Source organism: Tenebrio molitor, chromosome 3 (assembly GCF_963966145.1).
Source record: "Tenebrio molitor chromosome 3, icTenMoli1.1, whole genome shotgun sequence".
NCBI lineage: Eukaryota > Metazoa > Arthropoda > Insecta > Coleoptera > Tenebrionidae > Tenebrio > Tenebrio molitor.
Genome location: NC_091048.1, coordinates 19,851 through 40,420, shown reverse-complemented (window position 1 = coordinate 40,420; position 20,570 = coordinate 19,851). Strand labels below are relative to the sequence as shown.

General features: G+C 37.0%; 1 protein-coding gene across 1 annotated transcript; it reads left to right on the top strand.

Annotated features, from left to right (window-relative positions):
- Positions 1–19,158: 19,158 nt before the first annotated feature.
- On the top strand, positions 19,159–19,726 carry LOC138125630 (uncharacterized; the record flags this gene model as incomplete). Its single annotated transcript, XM_069041052.1, has 2 exons — positions 19,159–19,366; positions 19,442–19,726. Coding segments are annotated over exons 1-2 (493 nt in total), but the record flags the coding sequence as incomplete, so codon positions are not given.
- Between the last annotated feature and the right edge of the window lie 844 nt (positions 19,727–20,570).

Genomic DNA, 20,570 nt, shown 5'->3' with positions numbered 1-20,570 from the left:
GCTCTAAGTCGCTTAATAACGGAGTTATGGCCGTTTGAAATTTCAAAACTTTAAACGGCCATAGCTGCGTAATTAAGCAAGCTACGGCAATAAATTTTACACCGTTGGATTCCTCTCGTCAAAGAGCTTCTTTTCAAATAAAATTTTTTGGGAAATTCGCAAAAAAATATATTTTTTTAATTTTCGAAGATTTTTGGCTCAAAAGAAGCTGCTTAGCGAGAGGAATCCAACGGTGCCAAATTCATCGCTCTAAGTCGCTTAATAACGGAGTTATGACCGTTTGAAATTTCAAAACTTTAAACGGCCATAGCTGCGTAATTAAGCAAGCTACGGCAATAAATTTTACACCGTTGGATTCCTCTCGTCAAAGAGCTTCTTTTCAAATAAAATTTTTTGGGAAATTCGCAAAAAAATATATTTTTTTAATTTTCGAAGATTTTTGGCTCAAAAGAAGCTGCTTAGCGAGAGGAATCCAACGGTGCCAAATTCATCGCTCTAAGTCGCTTAATAACGGAGTTATGGCCGTTTGAAATTTCAAAACTTTAAACGGCCATAGCTCCGTTATTAAGCAAGCTACGGCAATAAATTTTACACCGTTGGATTCCTCTCGTCAAAGAGCTTCTTTTCAAATAAAAATTTTTGCGAAATTCGCAAAAAAATATTTTTTTTAATTTTCGAAGATTTTTGGCTCAAAAGAAGCTGCTTGACGGGAAGAATCCAACGGTGCCAAATTCATCGCTCTAAGTCGCTTAATAACGGAGTTATGGCCGTTTGAAATTTCAAAACTTTAAACGGCCATAGCTCCGTTATTAAGCAAGCTACGGCAATAAATTTTACACCGTTGGATTCCTCTCGTCAAAGAGCTTCTTTTCAAATAAAATTTTTTGGGAAATTCGCAAAAAAATATATTTTTTTAATTTTCGAAGATTTTTGGCTCAAAAGAAGCTGCTTAGCGAGAGGAATCCAACGGTGCCAAATTCATCGCTCTAAGTCGCTTAATAACGGAGTTATGGCCGTTTGAAATTTCAAAACTTTAAACGGCCATAGCTCCGTTATTAAGCAAGCTACGGCAATAAATTTTACACCGTTGGATTCCTCTCGTCAAAGAGCTTCTTTTCAAATAAAATTTTTTGGGAAATTCGCAAAAAAAGAAGCTGCTTGGCGAGAGGAATCCAACGGTGCCAAATTCATCGCTCTAAGTCGCTTAATAACGGAGTTATGGCCGTTTGAAATTTCAAAACTTTAAACGGCCATAGCTGCGTAATTAAGCAAGCTACGGCAATAAATTTTACACCGTTGGATTCCTCTCGTCAAAGAGCTTCTTTTCAAATAAAATTTTTTGGGAAATTCGCAAAAAAATATATTTTTTTAATTTTCGAAGATTTTTGGCTCAAAAGAAGCTGCTTAGCGAGAGGAATCCAACGGTGCCAAATTCATCGCTCTAAGTCGCTTAATAACGGAGTTATGGCCGTTTGAAATTTCAAAACTTTAAACGGCCATAGCTCCGTTATTAAGCAAGCTACGGCAATAAATTTTACACCGTTGGATTCCTCTCGTCAAAGAGCTTCTTTTCAAATAAAATTTTTTGGGAAATTCGCAAAAAAAGAAGCTGCTTGGCGAGAGGAATCCAACGGTGCCAAATTCATCGCTCTAAGTCGCTTAATAACGGAGTTATGGCCGTTTGAAATTTCAAAACTTTAAACGGCCATAGCTCCGTTATTAAGCAAGCTACGGCAATAAATTTTACACCGTTGGATTCCTCTCGTCAAAGAGCTTCTTTTCAAATAAAATTTTTTGGGAAATTCGCAAAAAAATATATTTTTTTAATTTTCGAAGATTTTTGGCTCAAAAGAAGCTGCTTGGCGAGAGGAATCCAACGGTGCCAAATTCATCGCTCTAAGTCGCTTAATAACGGAGTTATGGCCGTTTGAAATTTCAAAACTTTAAACGGCCATAGCTCCGTTATTAAGCAAGCTACGGCAATAAATTTTACACCGTTGGATTCCTCTCGTCAAAGAGCTTCTTTTCAAATAAAAATTTTTGCGAAATTCGCAAAAAAATATTTTTTTTAATTTTCGAAGATTTTTGGCTCAAAAGAAGCTGCTTGACGAGAAGAATCCAACGGTGCCAAATTCATCGCTCTAAGTCGCTTAATAACGGAGTTATGGCCGTTTGAAATTTCAAAACTTTAAACGGCCATAGCTCCGTTATTAAGCAAGCTACGGCAATAAATTTTACACCGTTGGATTCCTCTCGTCAAAGAGCTTCTTTTCAAATAAAATTTTTTGGGAAATTCGCAAAAAAATATATTTTTTTAATTTTCGAAGATTTTTGGCTCAAAAGAAGCTGCTTAGCGAGAGGAATCCAACGGTGCCAAATTCATCGCTCTAAGTCGCTTAATAACGGAGTTATGGCCGTTTGAAATTTCAAAACTTTAAACGGCCATAGCTCCGTTATTAAGCAAGCTACGGCAATAAATTTTACACCGTTGGATTCCTCTCGTCAAAGAGCTTCTTTTCAAATAAAATTTTTTGGGAAATTCGCAAAAAAAGAAGCTGCTTGGCGAGAGGAATCCAACGGTGCCAAATTCATCGCTCTAAGTCGCTTAATAACGGAGTTATGGCCGTTTGAAATTTCAAAACTTTAAACGGCCATAGCTGCGTAATTAAGCAAGCTACGGCAATAAATTTTACACCGTTGGATTCCTCTCGTCAAAGAGCTTCTTTTCAAATAAAATTTTTTGGGAAATTCGCAAAAAAATATATTTTTTTAATTTTCGAAGATTTTTGGCTCAAAAGAAGCTGCTTAGCGAGAGGAATCCAACGGTGCCAAATTCATCGCTCTAAGTCGCTTAATAACGGAGTTATGGCCGTTTGAAATTTCAAAACTTTAAACGGCCATAGCTCCGTTATTAAGCAAGCTACGGCAATAAATTTTACACCGTTGGATTCCTCTCGTCAAAGAGCTTCTTTTCAAATAAAATTTTTTGGGAAATTCGCAAAAAAAGAAGCTGCTTGGCGAGAGGAATCCAACGGTGCCAAATTCATCGCTCTAAGTCGCTTAATAACGGAGTTATGGCCGTTTGAAATTTCAAAACTTTAAACGGCCATAGCTGCGTAATTAAGCAAGCTACGGCAATAAATTTTACACCGTTGGATTCCTCTCGTCAAAGAGCTTCTTTTCAAATAAAATTTTTTGGGAAATTCGCAAAAAAATATATTTTTTTAATTTTGGAAGATTTTTGGCTCAAAAGAAGCTGCTTAGCGAGAGGAATCCAACGGTGCCAAATTCATCGCTCTAAGTCGCTTAATAACGGAGTTATGGCCGTTTGAAATTTCAAAACTTTAAACGGCCATAGCTCCGTTATTAAGCAAGCTACGGCAATAAATTTTACACCGTTGGATTCCTCTCGTCAAAGAGCTTCTTTTCAAATAAAATTTTTTGGGAAATTCGCAAAAAAAGAAGCTGCTTGGCGAGAGGAATCCAACGGTGCCAAATTCATCGCTCTAAGTCGCTTAATAACGGAGTTATGGCCGTTTGAAATTTCAAAACTTTAAACGGCCATAGCTGCGTAATTAAGCAAGCTACGGCAATAAATTTTACACCGTTGGATTCCTCTCGTCAAAGAGCTTCTTTTCAAATAAAATTTTTTGGGAAATTCGCAAAAAAATATATTTTTTTAATTTTCGAAGATTTTTGGCTCAAAAGAAGCTGCTTAGCGAGAGGAATCCAACGGTGCCAAATTCATCGCTCTAAGTCGCTTAATAACGGAGTTATGGCCGTTTGAAATTTCAAAACTTTAAACGGCCATAGCTCCGTTATTAAGCAAGCTACGGCAATAAATTTTACACCGTTGGATTCCTCTCGTCAAAGAGCTTCTTTTCAAATAAAATTTTTTGGGAAATTCGCAAAAAAAGAAGCTGCTTGGCGAGAGGAATCCAACGGTGCCAAATTCATCGCTCTAAGTCGCTTAATAACGGAGTTATGGCCGTTTGAAATTTCAAAACTTTAAACGGCCATAGCTGCGTTATTAAGCAAGCTACGGCAATAAATTTTACACCGTTGGATTCCTCTCGTCAAAGAGCTTCTTTTCAAATAAAATTTTTTGGGAAATTCGCAAAAAAAGAAGCTGCTTGGCGAGAGGAATCCAACGGTGCCAAATTCATCGCTCTAAGTCGCTTAATAACGGAGTTATGGCCGTTTGAAATTTCAAAACTTTAAACGGCCATAGCTGCGTAATTAAGCAAGCTACGGCAATAAATTTTACACCGTTGGATTCCTCTCGTCAAAGAGCTTCTTTTCAAATAAAATTTTTTGGGAAATTCGCAAAAAAATATATTTTTTTAATTTTCGAAGATTTTTGGCTCAAAAGAAGCTGCTTAGCGAGAGGAATCCAACGGTGCCAAATTCATCGCTCTAAGTCGCTTAATAACGGAGTTATGGCCGTTTGAAATTTCAAAACTTTAAACGGCCATAGCTCCGTTATTAAGCAAGCTACGGCAATAAATTTTACACCGTTGGATTCCTCTCGTCAAAGAGCTTCTTTTCAAATAAAATTTTTTGGGAAATTCGCAAAAAAAGAAGCTGCTTGGCGAGAGGAATCCAACGGTGCCAAATTCATCGCTCTAAGTCGCTTAATAACGGAGTTATGGCCGTTTGAAATTTCAAAACTTTAAACGGCCATAGCTGCGTAATTAAGCAAGCTACGGCAATAAATTTTACACCGTTGGATTCCTCTCGTCAAAGAGCTTCTTTTCAAATAAAATTTTTTGGGAAATTCGCAAAAAAATATATTTTTTTAATTTTGGAAGATTTTTGGCTCAAAAGAAGCTGCTTAGCGAGAGGAATCCAACGGTGCCAAATTCATCGCTCTAAGTCGCTTAATAACGGAGTTATGACCGTTTGAAATTTTAAAACTTTAAACGGCCATAGCTGCGTAATTAAGCAAGCTACGGCAATAAATTTTACACCGTTGGATTCCTCTCGTCAAAGAGCTTCTTTTCAAATAAAATTTTTTGGGAAATTCGCAAAAAAATATATTTTTTTAATTTTCGAAGATTTTTGGCTCAAAAGAAGCTGCTTAGCGAGAGGAATCCAACGGTGCCAAATTCATCGCTCTAAGTCGCTTAATAACGGAGTTATGGCCGTTTGAAATTTCAAAACTTTAAACGGCCATAGCTCCGTTATTAAGCAAGCTACGGCAATAAATTTTACACCGTTGGATTCCTCTCGTCAAAGAGCTTCTTTTCAAATAAAATTTTTTGGGAAATTCGCAAAAAAAGAAGCTGCTTGGCGAGAGGAATCCAACGGTGCCAAATTCATCGCTCTAAGTCGCTTAATAACGGAGTTATGACCGTTTGAAATTTCAAAACTTTAAACGGCCATAGCTGCGTAATTAAGCAAGCTACGGCAATAAATTTTACACCGTTGGATTCCTCTCGTCAAAGAGCTTCTTTTCAAATAAAATTTTTTGGGAAATTCGCAAAAAAATATATTTTTTTAATTTTCGAAGATTTTTGGCTCAAAAGAAGCTGCTTAGCGAGAGGAATCCAACGGTGCCAAATTCATCGCTCTAAGTCGCTTAATAACGGAGTTATGGCCGTTTGAAATTTCAAAACTTTAAACGGCCATAGCTCCGTTATTAAGCAAGCTACGGCAATAAATTTTACACCGTTGGATTCCTCTCGTCAAAGAGCTTCTTTTCAAATAAAATTTTTTGGGAAATTCGCAAAAAAATATATTTTTTTAATTTTCGAAGATTTTTGGCTCAAAAGAAGCTGCTTGGCGAGAGGAATCCAACGGTGCCAAATTCATCACTCTAAGTCGCTTAATAACGGAGTTATGGCCGTTTGAAATTTCAAAACTTTAAACGGCCATAGCTCCGTTATTAAGCAAGCTACGGCAATAAATTTTACACCGTTGGATTCCTCTCGTCAAAGAGCTTCTTTTCAAATAAAAATTTTTGCGAAATTCGTAAAAAAATATTTTTTTTAATTTTCGAAGATTTTTGGCTCAAAAGAAGCTGCTTGACGAGAGGAATCCAACGGTGCCAAATTCATCGCTCTAAGTCGCTTAATAACGGAGTTATGGCCGTTTGAAATTTCAAAACTTTAAACGGCCATAGCTCCGTTATTAAGCAAGCTACGGCAATAAATTTTACACCGTTGGATTCCTCTCGTCAAAGAGCTTCTTTTCAAATAAAATTTTTTGGGAAATTCGCAAAAAAATATATTTTTTTAATTTTCGAAGATTTTTGGCTCAAAAGAAGCTGCTTGGCGAGAGGAATCCAACGGTGCCAAATTCATCACTCTAAGTCGCTTAATAACGGAGTTATGGCCGTTTGAAATTTCAAAACTTTAAACGGCCATAGCTCCGTTATTAAGCAAGCTACGGCAATAAATTTTACACCGTTGGATTCCTCTCGTCAAAGAGCTTCTTTTCAAATAAAAATTTTTGCGAAATTCGTAAAAAAATATTTTTTTTAATTTTCGAAGATTTTTGGCTCAAAAGAAGCTGCTTGACGAGAGGAATCCAACGGTGCCAAATTCATCTCTCTAAGTCGCTTAATAACGGAGTTATGGCCGTTTGAAATTTCAAAACTTTAAACGGCCATAGCTCCGTTATTAAGCAAGCTACGGCAATAAATTTTACACCGTTGGATTCCTCTCGTCAAAGAGCTTCTTTTCAAATAAAATTTTTTGGGAAATTCGCAAAAAAATATATTTTTTTAATTTTCGAAGATTTTTGGCTCAAAAGAAGCTGCTTGGCGAGAGGAATCCAACGGTGCCAAATTCATCGCTCTAAGTCGCTTAATAACGGAGTTATGGCCGTTTGAAATTTCAAAACTTTAAACGGCCATAGCTCCGTTATTAAGCAAGCTACGGCAATAAATTTTACACCGTTGGATTCCTCTCGTCAAAGAGCTTCTTTTCCAATAAAATTTTTTGGGAAATTCGCAAAAAAATATATTTTTTTAATTTTCGAAGATTTTTGGCTCAAAAGAAGCTGCTTGGCGAGAGGAATCCAACGGTGCCAAATTCATCGCTCTAAGTCGCTTAATAACGGAGTTATGGCCGTTTGAAATTTCAAAACTTTAAACGGCCATAGCTCCGTTATTAAGCAAGCTACGGCAATAAATTTTACACCGTTGGATTCCTCTCGTCAAAGAGCTTCTTTTCGAATAAAAATTTTTGCGAAATTCGTAAAAAAATATTTTTTTTAATTTTCGAGGATTTTTGGCTCAAAAGAAGCTGCTTGACGAGAGGAATCCAACGGTGCCAAATTCATCGCTCTAAGTCGCTTAATAACGGAGTTATGGCCGTTTGAAATTTCAAAACTTTAAACGGCCATAGCTGCGTTATTAAGCAAGCTACGGCAATAAATTTTTCTCCCTACCGGTTAGAAATGTAGGCTGTGGATACCTCATTTGAGGTGAGAAAATTCAACTTTCTCGCTAAGGTAAGAAAGTTAATCATGAAATGTTTATGGTAAAACTGTACCAAAATACAAATGTCAAAAGTGTCAAAAGTGAAATAAGTTATTGATAAATGAAAGCCAATTCAATGAAGTAAGTTGGTAGGTCAATCATATAATCTGGAAAATAAACAGATAAGCTAGGTAGGTAGATTACTTTACCCTGTTTATATCAAATTTTCGAACAAACCTCAAATCTTCAAATGCGATGACAAGTTAATTAAACAAATAACACAGCCTACTATTCAATTCTCAAAATTTTCGTTTTAATCACGAATATAACCATCTTTTTTGACTTTCTTCAACAAAGTTGTGCCGGTAGGGAAAAAAATTGTATTCAAACCTTGTTAAGAAAGTGTCCTTGCAGACCTTAGGCACTTACAAACCTCGTCTACGACTCGGTTTATAATCTTTGCCTGCGGTCTGCAAGAAACCACTTTCTTACCTTGGTTTGAAATATACTATTACACCGTTGGATTCCTCTCGTCAAAGAGCTTCTTTTCAAATAAAAATTTTTGCGAAATTCGCAAAAAAATATTTTTTTTAATTTTCGAAGATTTTTGGCTCAAAAGAAGCTGCTTGACGAGAAGAATCCAACGGTGCCAAATTCATCGCTCTAAGTCGCTAAATAACGGAGTTATGGCCGTTTGAAATTTCAAAACTTTAAACGGCCATAGCTCCGTTATTAAGCAAGCTACGGCAATAAATTTTACACCGTTGGATTCCTCTCGTCAAAGAGCTTCTTTTCAAATAAAAATTTTTGCGAAATTCGCAAAAAAATATTTTTTTAATTTTCGAAGATTTTTGGCTCAAAAGAAGCTGCTTGACGAGAGGAATCCAACGGTGCCAAATTCATCGCTCTAAGTCGCTAAATAACGGAGTTATGGCCGTTTGAAATTTCAAAACTTTAAACGGCCATAGCTCCGTTATTAAGCAAGCTACGGCAATAAATTTTACACCGTTGGATTCCTCTCGTTAAAGAGCTTCTTTTCAAATAAAATTTTTTGCGAAATTCGCAAAAAAATATTTTTTTTAATTTTCGAAGATTTTTGACTCAAAAGAAGCTGCTTGACGAGAGGAATCCAACGGTGCCAAATTCATCGCTCTAAGTCGCTTAATAACGGAGTTATGGCCGTTTGAAATTTCAAAACTTTAAACGGCCATAGCTCCGTTATTAAGCAAGCTACGGCAATAAATTTTACACCGTTGGATTCCTCTCGTCAAAGAGCTTCTTTTCAAATAAAAATTTTTGCGAAATTCGCAAAAAAAATATTTTTTTTAATTTTCGAAGATTTTTGGCTCAAAAGAAGCTGCTTGACGAGAGGAATCCAACGGTGCCAAATTCATCGCTCTAAGTCGTTTAATAACGGAGTTATGGCCGTTTGAAATTTCAAAACTTTAAACGGCCATAGCTCCGTTATTAAGCAAGCTACGGCAATAAATTTTACACCGTTGGATTCCTCTCGTCAAAGAGCTTCTTTTCAAATAAAATTTTTTGCGAAATTCGCAAAAAAATATTTTTTTTAATTTTCGAAGATTTTTGACTCAAAAGAAGCTGCTTGACGAGAGGAATCCAACGGTGCCAAATTCATCGCTCTAAGTCGCTTAATAACGGAGTTATGGCCGTTTGAAATTTCAAAACTTTAAACGGCCATAGCTCCGTTATTAAGCAAGCTACGGCAATAAATTTTACACCGTTGGATTCCTCTCGTCAAAGAGCTTCTTTTCAAATAAAAATTTTTGCGAAATTCGCAAAAAAAATATTTTTTTTAATTTTCGAAGATTTTTGGCTCAAAAGAAGCTGCTTGACGAGAGGAATCCAACGGTGCCAAATTCATCGCTCTAAGTCGTTTAATAACGGAGTTATGGCCGTTTGAAATTTCAAAACTTTAAACGGCCATAGCTCCGTTATTAAGCAAGCTACGGCAATAAATTTTACACCGTTGGATTCCTCTCGTCAAAGAGCTTCTTTTCAAATAAAAATTTTTGCGAAATTCGCAAAAAAATATTTTTTTAATTTTCGAAGATTTTTGGCTCAAAAGAAGCTGCTTGACGAGAGGAATCCAACGGTGCCAAATTCATCGCTCTAAGTCGCTAAATAACGGAGTTATGGCCGTTTGAAATTTCAAAACTTTAAGAGGAATCCTGCGGTGCGATTTTGAATACCACAAACACTGTTCCGTATTTTTCACTTTGTGTAAAATTGGGGCTGTTTATTACAAAAAATTTAAAAAAGCATTGAAGATAAAAGTACATACAATGTTTCTACCATGCCAGTTTTTTCGAAATGTAATTACAAATTTGTTAACGCAGCTCTAAATTTACGGTATTTTATGTACATAAATTTTCAGAATTTAAGTCGAAAAATTTAATTTGGCTATGGCAGGAACATAGAATGTAGATTTGTCTAGCGATGAGATTCAATTGCTTAATGAAATTCGTTTTTCTTTCCGAGTAATAAATAAAATAGCAGAACATTACAAGTGTGAAAACTTAATTGTCGCATGCTGCGCTCTAGCGGATCGATTGAAGATCTTTTTGCGCTATTAGACAAACTGAAAACATTAAAGGAGCTGTGAGCTCAATGCAGTGTCGACTTCCGAGGGCCCAATTACGTCATACGTACGCCAGTCAGTTTATACCCGTGAAGCGATATTGTCTTTTCTTTATTATTTTATACAGTGAGCGGCAAAAGTATGGAATAAATTCACTAAAAATTAAACAATTTTTTTTTTTAATCTTTGGACGTATCAATTTTGGTTTATAAAAAATACATATTGTAATACCAAATAAAATTCCAAGCAGTCATTTGTTTTCGAGTGATGACGTCATCGATATTTTTTTAAATAGAAACCCCCTGTTTTTTTTTTCCTGATTCTGATAGCCCTTTTAATTGTCTAAACGACAGTATAAAAATTTTGTTATCTTACATAAGGACATTTTTGAGAAAAATTTTTTTTTTTATATTATAACGAACAGAAACAAGTCAAAAAATCAAGTAGATAAATCAAACAATCAAATGGTACTGTCAATTTCAATCCTATGTGTTATTTGTTTTACAAAACGGCTCATTTAACTCTCTATACACAACGTATAGAAATTTGAATTTTGATTGGGTGCGGGAATAACATTCGATAAAACTAAAACAGGAGGAATTTCTTCATAGATTTTCTTATTGTCAACAAGCTGGGAGACAGCAATTCGAACATTTAATTCCATAATTTTAAGTACTTAGGGCCGGTTTCACCAACGTGGTTAAATTTAACTTCAGATTAAAATATACGAGAACATTGTTATAACAATAGGTAACTAAAGTAACGAGCCATTTTAACCTAGATTTAACTTTAACTGGTGTTGGTGAAACCGACCACAGCAACACAGTTGTTGACTCGTTTTTGTTCATTATAAAAAAAAAATTCCAACGTTTTTTTTTTCTCAAAAGTGTCCTTATATTAGAGAACAAAATTTGTATACTGAGGTTTAGACAAATAAAAGGGATATCAGAATCAAGAATTGTTAAAATAATTGTTTTGCGCGTGTTACAGGGAGACAATTTAGTAGTCTAGATTCTAATACTGAGTAGCCATAGAGAGAATGTAGTTTTGTTTAGTTGTTTACATAAATAAATGTGACGGTTAACGTTTTTGAGAATCTGTGCATTATTTTCCCTGCTCTCAAAGTTTTCCTCAAAGAATTCTGCAATAAAAGGTTATGGGCCCAGATATCGTTAACTGAGCTGAAAACACTTAGAGGAAAAACTTTGTGAGCGTCTCAAAAACGAGTCGCGCACGCTGTAGCCATACGGCTAGTGAGTTAATCGTTCTCGACAAAAGTTAAGTGCTCGCGAGTAATCCGAAAATGTCTGACGAGATCTCGGCGCGAAACGTTTCGAAATTCAACGGGACGAATTTTCAAAGTTGGAAATTCCAAGTGAATGCGTTATTTGTCGCGCACGGTATTCGAGACATTGTCGACGGATCGCGAGTGAAACCGGAAGGTGTCGGTCAGGATATCGCGAGGTGGATCAAGGACAATGCAAAAGCTATGTTCCTGATTTCAACGACGATTGAGAGCGAGCAGCTTGAACCGCTTTTGGTCTGTGTAACGGCCAAAGAAATGTGGGAAAAACTGACGAGCGTGCACGAGCAGAAGTCCGCTTCGAACAAACTGCTGCTCACGACGAGGCTGTACGAGTACAGAATGTCTCCGGGAGACAGTATCATACAGCACGTTGCGAAAGTACAAAACATGGCTGCTCAATTACTGGACGTGGGAGAACCAGTGTCGGACTTGACGATAATGGCCAAAATACTCGCAAGTTTATCGTCGAAATATGCAGCTTTTCAGACGGCATGGGACAGTGTATCACCAGAGCAGCAAACGCTGAATAATCTTCAAGAGCGTCTCATCCGTGAAGAAGCTCGTCTAACTGCTGAGGACGAGAGACCTGGCGCGTTTTCTGCGTACAAGAAAAACGCAGCCAAGAAGAACGACGCGAAGAACGCAACAGGGAAATCACAGAAGTCGGACTGGCGTAAGGACGTCGAGTGCTACAAATGCAAGAAGAGAGGCCATTTTGCTCGCGAGTGCAGAAGCAAGAAAAGCGAAAATCAAAATGGTAGCGCAGGTAAAGATACAAGAGATTGCGCGTTCGTAGCAGAGAAACACCGACAACAGTCGAAGATGTGTGACAAGAGCAACACTAAGTTGCTAGACAGTGCCATCAACGAAGTTCGCAATGCCCGTAACGAAGATGTCTGGATTACCGACAGTGGAGCTTCAAGGCACATCACACGAAGACGCGATTGGTTTTCCGAGTACAGAGTGCTCACTAATGGTGGTACTATCTCTTTAGGTGACAACAAGGAGTGCAAAATTGTGGGCGAAGGCACAGTGCTCATTGAAAAGTGCGTCAACGATGAGTGGCGAAACGCGCGAATAGAAAATGTTCTCTACGTGCCCGAGATGAAAAAGAATCTTTTTTCGGTAGGTATGTGTACCACGCGCGGTTTCGAGGTTCTCTTCAAAGGTGACTATGTAAACATACACGGTGACAACGAGTTGCTAGCGTTCGGTGTAAAACAAGAAAACGAAATTTATCGCATGGTTTTTAGAGTTAAAAATGCGCGTAGTAATATTCAAGCAAACGCGTCGACAAGTGACCTACGTGTCTGGCACGAAAGACTGGGACATTTAAATTTTCGTACGTTGCGCGAAATGGTAAACAAAAATCTCGTCAATGGCGTGCAGCTATCAGAAAAGCACGACGTATTTTGCGAACCATGTCAAATAGGAAAATCGCAGCGTAAAGTCTTCAACAAAGTGCGCGAACGGGCTGCGACGAAACCTGGCGAAGTTTTTCACACGGATGTGTGCGGACCGATGTCCGTAGAATCTCTTGGTGGAGCACGTTATTATGTTTTGTTTAAGGACGATGCCACAAGTTTTCGCTTTGTCTACTTCCTTCGACATAAGAGCGACGTAGTCGAGAAACTGAAGATGCTGGACAAAATGGTTGAAAACAAGTGCGGACGAAGAATTCGAGTGCTGAGGTCCGACAATGGCAGAGAATACCAGAACAAATCTCTGGATCACTACCTGAAATCTCGAGGAATTCAGAGAGAAAATACTGCCCCGTATACGCCGGAGCAAAATGGCAAAGCAGAACGCGACAACAAGACCATCGTCCAGAAAGCACGAACGATGTTACACGCGAAAAGCCTACCACGCCGCTTATGGGCAGAAGCTGTAAACACGGCAGTGTATCTGATGAATAGAAGTGGATCATCGAGTACTCCAGAAGAAAAGACACCGTATGAACTTTGGATCGGACAAAAGCCAAACTTAAAACACTTGCGTGTGTTTGGCTCCACAGTTTTTGTTCACATCCCGAAGCAGATGACCACGAAGCTAGAGCCACGTTCAAAGAAGATGCTATTTGTAGGTTACGATGGAGAATCGTCAAATTACCGAGTCTTTGACCCTGTGTCGAAGAAAGTATCTGTTTCGCGTGATGTTGTCTTCAATGAAACTGTTGGCAGCACAAAAAGTGTCGTAAGAAATGAAGATGACGAGGAAATAATATTTCCAAATGTCGAAGAAGTCGATGAGCGAACAGAAGATGCAGATGAACGAGAAGAAGAGGATGAATTTCAAGAAGCTACCGAAGAAGTTGCAGATATGGAGGTACAGGAGCTTCAACAAGAAACATCACAACGAACCCTGCGAGATCGAGCGAATCTGCGAGCTCCAACGCGGTATGAGTCTAACGTTGCAGAGTATAACGTGCCCCTGACGTATTCAGAAGCTACACAAGGTGCAGATGCACCTCAGTGGATCGACGCGATCAACAGTGAGCTCAAAGCTCACCAGGAAAATGGTACCTGGTCCCTGGTCGAACGAAATCCCGGAGTCAAAACTATCGACTCTAAATGGGTTTTCAAACTGATGAGGAATCCCGAGGGCGATGTGTACAGGTACAAAGCACGACTGTGTGCTCGTGGTTTCTTGCAGCAGAGAGGTGTTGACTACAATGAAACGTTTGCTCCAGTTGTACGGTACGACTCAATAAGAGTGCTTCTTGCACTCGTGGCAGCAGAGGATCTTGAGTTGGCGCAATTCGACATACAGACAGCATTCCTTCATGGGCAGCTCGAGGAGGAGATCTACATGGAAGTGCCTGAAGGTCTAAGTGGTGAAAAGCAGAGCAAAAGTGCGCGAAAAAGTGCCGTGTGTAAGCTGAACAAGTCCCTATATGGATTGAAGCAAGCACCAAGGTGCTGGAATAAAAAGTTTAGTGCATTCTTGCACGAATTTTGTTTTAAAGAAACTGAAGCAGACCAATGTATTTTTGTAGGAAATGTCGGAAATGAGTCCGTGTATTTAGCATTGTTTGTTGATGATGGTTTGATTGCAGCAAAATCTCTTGATACGCTTGATATCATGCTCGGGCGTTTGAATGAGACTTTCAAAATCACAATCGGTGATACTAGCATGTTTGTAGGTATGCAGATCAAGCGCGATCGAGCGAAACAAAAATTGTTCATTCACCAAAGTGCATATGCAAAAAGAATTGTCTCAAAATTCAAAATGAGTGAAGCAAAGAAAGCTAGTGTTCCGATTGATCCTAATGTTGTTCTTTATCCTGTGCTCGAGAACGACAAAAAGGTTGAAAATGTGCCTTATCGTGAAGCAGTCGGATCCTTAATGTTTTTGGCCGTAGTTTCGCGTCCAGACATAGCTTTCGCAGTAAATACAGTAAGCAAGTTTTTGAACAATCACAATGACGAGCATTGGCGCGCAGTAAAACGAATTATCTCATATGTGTCAGGAACGATCGAGTATGGCATCGAATACTTCTGTAGCGAAAAAGCATGTGAGTTAATTGGTTATTCCGACGCGGATTATGCGAATGATATCGAAACAAGAAGGTCAACAACCGGGTATTTGTTCGAGCTCGCAAATGGTCCTGTCACATGGTGCTCTCAAAGGCAAAAGCTTGTAACACTGAGCACAACAGAATCAGAATATGTTGCAGCGTCGGTTGCGTCTCGGGAAGCAATATGGTTACGAAAGTTGCTGAAAGATATCAGACCTCAATGTGAAAAAGCAACTGTGATATTCGTTGATAATCAAAGTGCCATAAAACTAGTCAAAAATCCTGAATTTCACAAGCGTACAAAACACATTGATGTTCGTTATCACTATATTCGTGAAAAAGTCAACGCTAAAGAAATCAAAGTCGAGTACGTTCCTTCAGAACTACAAAAGGCTGACATTTTTACGAAAGCCTTGACAAAAGAAAAATTCAAGCGTTTATGTTCTAGTATGAATGTAATCGAATACCCTACTTAACACGCTGAAACGGTGAGAGTGTTAAAATAATTGTTTTGCGCGTGTTACAGGGAGACAATTTAGTAGTCTAGATTCTAATACTGAGTAGCCATAGAGAGAATGTAGTTTTGTTTAGTTGTTTACATAAATAAATGTGACGGTTAACGTTTTTGAGAATCTGTGCATTATTTTCCCTGCTCTCAAAGTTTTCCTCAAAGAATTCTGCAATAAAAAGAATAAAAAAAATTGGGGGTTTCCATTAAAAAAAATATCGATGACGTCATCACTCGAAAACAAATGATTCCTTGGAATTTGATTTGTATTAAAATATGCATTTTTATAAACTAAAATTGACACGTCCAAAGATTTTTTGAAAAAGATTTCGTTTAATTTTTAATGAATTTATTCCATAATTTTACCGCTCACTATACTGGGTGCCCCAAAATTCGTGGAACAACTCAGGGGGCAATGTCAAATTATGTTAGAGAATTATGAGAAAAACAATAAAAAAATTCTATCTCTTTTAGATTTGAAGATGTGGGGGCTCAAAAGGTGCAGCTTTGATCTCATTTAAAATAAATAAAACATTAAAGATTTTGATTATTCGTGTTTTCCTAGCCAATGCTATAATAATTCTGAATTATTGTGATCAGGTTTGCAATTATTTACTTCGTTATTTATAGCTTTTCCAAGAAGGGATTTTATGTGGGGTTGCGTCAAATAACGTATGGCAACATGGCTTTGATTTTTCTTTCTTATTTCCATAGATACAATAAAAATGAAATATTTGCTAAAATTCAATGCATCGCAGCAGATAGTCGTACATTTCCACTGGAATGATAATTTTCCGTGGACTGTGATTTCCAGGTGGGAGAATGGTTATTTTCACATAAGAAAGTGGCTAGCAACATAGACCCCCTAAAACAAGTCTTTTGTAATTTGAAAGTCCTTCCGCAGTCAAAACATCGCAACAAATCGAATAATTTTGCAAGTTGATTAAAAGAAAGCAAATATAGTCCATTTTTTTTTATCATAGTCCGATGAGCTTAGTCCGAATCAAGAAGTCGACATGACCTGCGTCTGCTTTCGACATTTGACAGCGGTGCATGGTGCTACCAATATTTGAAAATTTATATTGGCATCTTGGGACAAATACCATTACAAATTTCAATTTTTGAGATTTTGAGTTGTGTTCTTTCGTGCTTTCATGATTTTTCTGCAAATTCATTCCTCCGTTTTCATTTTGTTTTTCAAAAAACAGTTCTTTTCAGAACTCTTTTGATAACTATTTATCAACTAATATTAATATACACTGCCTGTATATTTTCGGACTTTTATTTTTATTAGAAAATGAGAAAAAATTAATATTCGTTGATTTTTCATTGTTATCACAACCAAATTCACAACACCGTGGAATTTTTGCGATAATTTTGTGTAGAACTGCAAGAAACTCTATAACGGCTCCGGCCGAATAGGCACGTATGACCTCATAGTCTGGCGGCATGACGAATTTAAACGTTCATATCTCAGCTTATTTGCGGGCAAAAAAAAAAACAATACACCCCATGAATAGACATTTTTCCTAGAATTTTTTCATAAAAAGTGTCTCAACGACCTCACAGCTCATCTGAAAGTTAGGCTTCGTATGCGAGCCCGAGCATTGCGAGCAGACGAGCATACAGTTTTATTCCTTGTGGTTTGTGGAAGACGACGTGAGATCATTTTGATAATTGTTTTATAACCTATTTTTGGATAATGTGTGATCGTGAGAAGAGAAGATTGAACAAAAGACGCTTATTTTTAAGCGCAAAGCGTAAAAAACCTGGAAATATTGACAACTTTTCCTGGAATCGAAAGAAAAAAAATGCAGAAACTGTTATAACTGTGAATGTCGAAAGTGAAAATCTATGTGAACAGGATGAGAACGTAATAGTGGGTAAGCAACAATTGTGAAAGAGTAACATTTTTTTTTAATAATTTAAAGTAAAATATAAAGACGGAGGACACGTTAATGTTTTTTTACCAATGAACACTACATATTTTTACATCTACATTTTCTGACGAAGTTTTTATTTCTTGACAGACGGAAAGGCTGGAATACAAATAAATGATATCGTGAAGTTAAATGAAGAAATGGACACAGAAACCTCGGATATAAATGTTGAGCACGAAAATGACTACCAAAGTCAAAGTGGCAGTCATGAGTACCAAATAATATCGAATGAAAATATGAAAGAGTCTTCCAATCCATTTATGTTGACAGGTCGAAGGATTCTAGATTTGAACTATTTTCTCAACAGACTCAAAATTATAGAACAGCATGGGAAAAAATTTGGTTGTAACATAAATAATTTAAACATTATTGGTGAAATGCAAGACGGACTGAACTCCAGATTACAATTTGTGTGTCATATGTGTAATGCAGTTTTTCATATTTGGACAAATGAACCGGTTGATGAAAATAATGAAACCCCAGTCAACATCAATACACTTGCTGTCGAATCAATCATGAGTATTGGTGGTGGATTGTATAATTTGAATGAGATAGTTTCCAACATGGAAATACCACCGATGGGTGGCAAAACATACAAGCGACACCATGATATTGTAAGCGACGTATGGATAAAAGCGGCGACAGAAAAAATGTTGGAGGCATGCAAGAGAGAAGCTGAATATGCAACTCAAGAAGGGGAAGTAGATGAGTTCGGAATTCCCTGCATTGATGTTGTTGCAGATGGTTGTTGGTCGAAGAGGAGCTACAGAACTAATTATAATGCTCTTTCTGGTGCTGCAGCAATTATTGGTAAACGATTTGGGGAAATTTTATACATTGCTGTCAAAAATAAATATTGTATGATTTGCAACGTTGCTGAAAAACGGAATGAAACCCCAAAGACTCATCAATGTTTCAAGAATTTTTCTGGGAGTTCCACCAGTATGGAATCTAACATTATTGTTGAGGGCTTCAAAAACAGCGTTGAATTATGCGGGTTGAAATTTACAAAATTAATTGCTGATGGTGACAGTAGCACTTACAATAAAATTGTAAATTCTCAGCCATATGACAACATTAAAGTGGAAAAGATAGAATGTCGTAACCACATGTTAAGAAATTTGTGTAACAAATTGAAGCTACTTTCCACTGAAACCAGATATCCACTTTATTTCAGAAAAGCTTTAGCTGGAAAAATATTGAAATTACGTAGATGTATTACATCTGCAGTAAAACATAGAAAAAATTTGAATATTGAATTTAAAGACAAAATCGCCCTTTTGAAGAAAGATGTGGATAATTCAATTTTTCATACATTCGGCAACCACAAGAATTGCTCTTCTTATTTTTGCAACAAACAAAATGAAAGCAATGAGAACAGTACTATATCCGAAATGGAGAAATGCAAAGAATTTTTCGATAAATTACAATCTATCATATCGAGGGTGTCCCAACATGCGAGAAGCCTGATATATGACGTAGACAGTAACATAGTAGAGCAATTTCATTCTATTGTTGCAAAATTTGTTGGTGGCAAACGCATCAACTATTCAAAAGGCCGATCATACGAATCACGATGTTTTGGGGCTGTATTGTCTTTTAATTTAAAAAGTCAAATGCATTACATTACGCATAAAACAATTTGCGGAAAGTCGCCTTCGAAATTTAAAAAAGAATTAGAATTACGCCGGCGAGAAAAAGTCCGTAAATGTTTGCAGTACAGACGCGAAAACCGGCAAAATAAAAAAAAAACTCAAGCAGCAAATAGCATGAATGATCCAGACTATGGAATAAATTGCCAAAAAGAGGATATGGAACCAGACGAATATGCGAGGCAAAAGCAATTATTTCTCCACAAGATGACAAAAACTGCCGATGAAATAAAAGCTTTTGAAAGAAATACTGTTCTACAGTCAGAATCAAAATTGTGGATTGATGAAAGGCGAAAATTACTCACGGCATCTAATTTTAAGAGGGTGTGCAGCAGAAGAAAAACCACCAGTTGCGCTAAACTAGTCAAAAATTTAGTATACCCTCAGGAAATTAATTCCAAAGCTGTGAAACATGGTAAGTGTAATTATATCAGATAACTCATGTTAAAACATAGTTTGTACTAATAATACTATTTTCTTACATTAACAGGTAAAACATTTGAGCCCGTCGCAAAAGAAAAATTAGAACGGGAGCTGAACATAGTTGTACAAGCATGTGGCATGTTCATTGACGAAAAATATCCGTATCTAGCAGCTACGCCTGACGGTATTGTTGACGACCATACGTTAGTAGAGATCAAATGTCCTTTAACGTTGTATAAAAAAAAGATTGATGACGCTATATCAGAACGAAAATTGGCCTTCTTTTTCGCCAATGGTACCATCAATAAGAATCACGCTTGGTACTTTCAAATACAAGGACAACTGTGGATTTGTAAAAGAAGTCGATGTATTCTAGCTATCTTTGCTTCGGAAGACGTTCCCTTGCACACAGTGGTAGTTGAAAAGGATGCAGCGTTTTGGTATACGAAGATGGAATCTCAGTTGAAGAGTTTTTATTTAAATTGTATTCTACCAGAACTTGTAGACCCAAGGCATACCAGAAATATGGCTATAAGAAATCCTACTTACTAAAACTTGTTTAAACTCCCTGCCGTTCCAGCTTATTATTTTGTTGTACAGAAATCTCAACCCAAAGACTTGGTTGAAAAATAAATATTGTTTAGATTTACCTAATACATCTGCATAGTTTAATCATTTATCAATTGTTGTGTATAATGATAATGTACGGTCGATGGACAAATAAAACTGGAACACTTAAAATTTAATCTACGTAAACCAGACTATTGAATTGTTAATATTATATTTTTCAATGTTTACATAAAATGGCATACCAAAGTTAACCTATAATCTGTTTCAAAATCAAAAATCCATCACCTGTCGAATTATGTTGGCAGAAAAAAGAAATCCCTAGAATAAGTTTCATTTTTTTGGATTGGCCCCACCTCCCGCCAAAATTTGACATCGAACTGTTGAGTTTATTTACTCTCGTGTCAAAAATGGATTACTCCCTAGAATTCGAATTTTTAGGGAAATAACGTTTTTCATGTTGTGTGTAACTAGAATTTTCAAAAGTTATTTTGAATGCCTAAGGTTGGTTACTTTGAATTGAGAGATTAAATCCAAATAAATATGCCGCCAGTAACCAAAATTGATTGTGAAACGAAAAATCATCTATCACTTTGCTGTCTTACATTTTTGGGATATCGTTTGTTTGT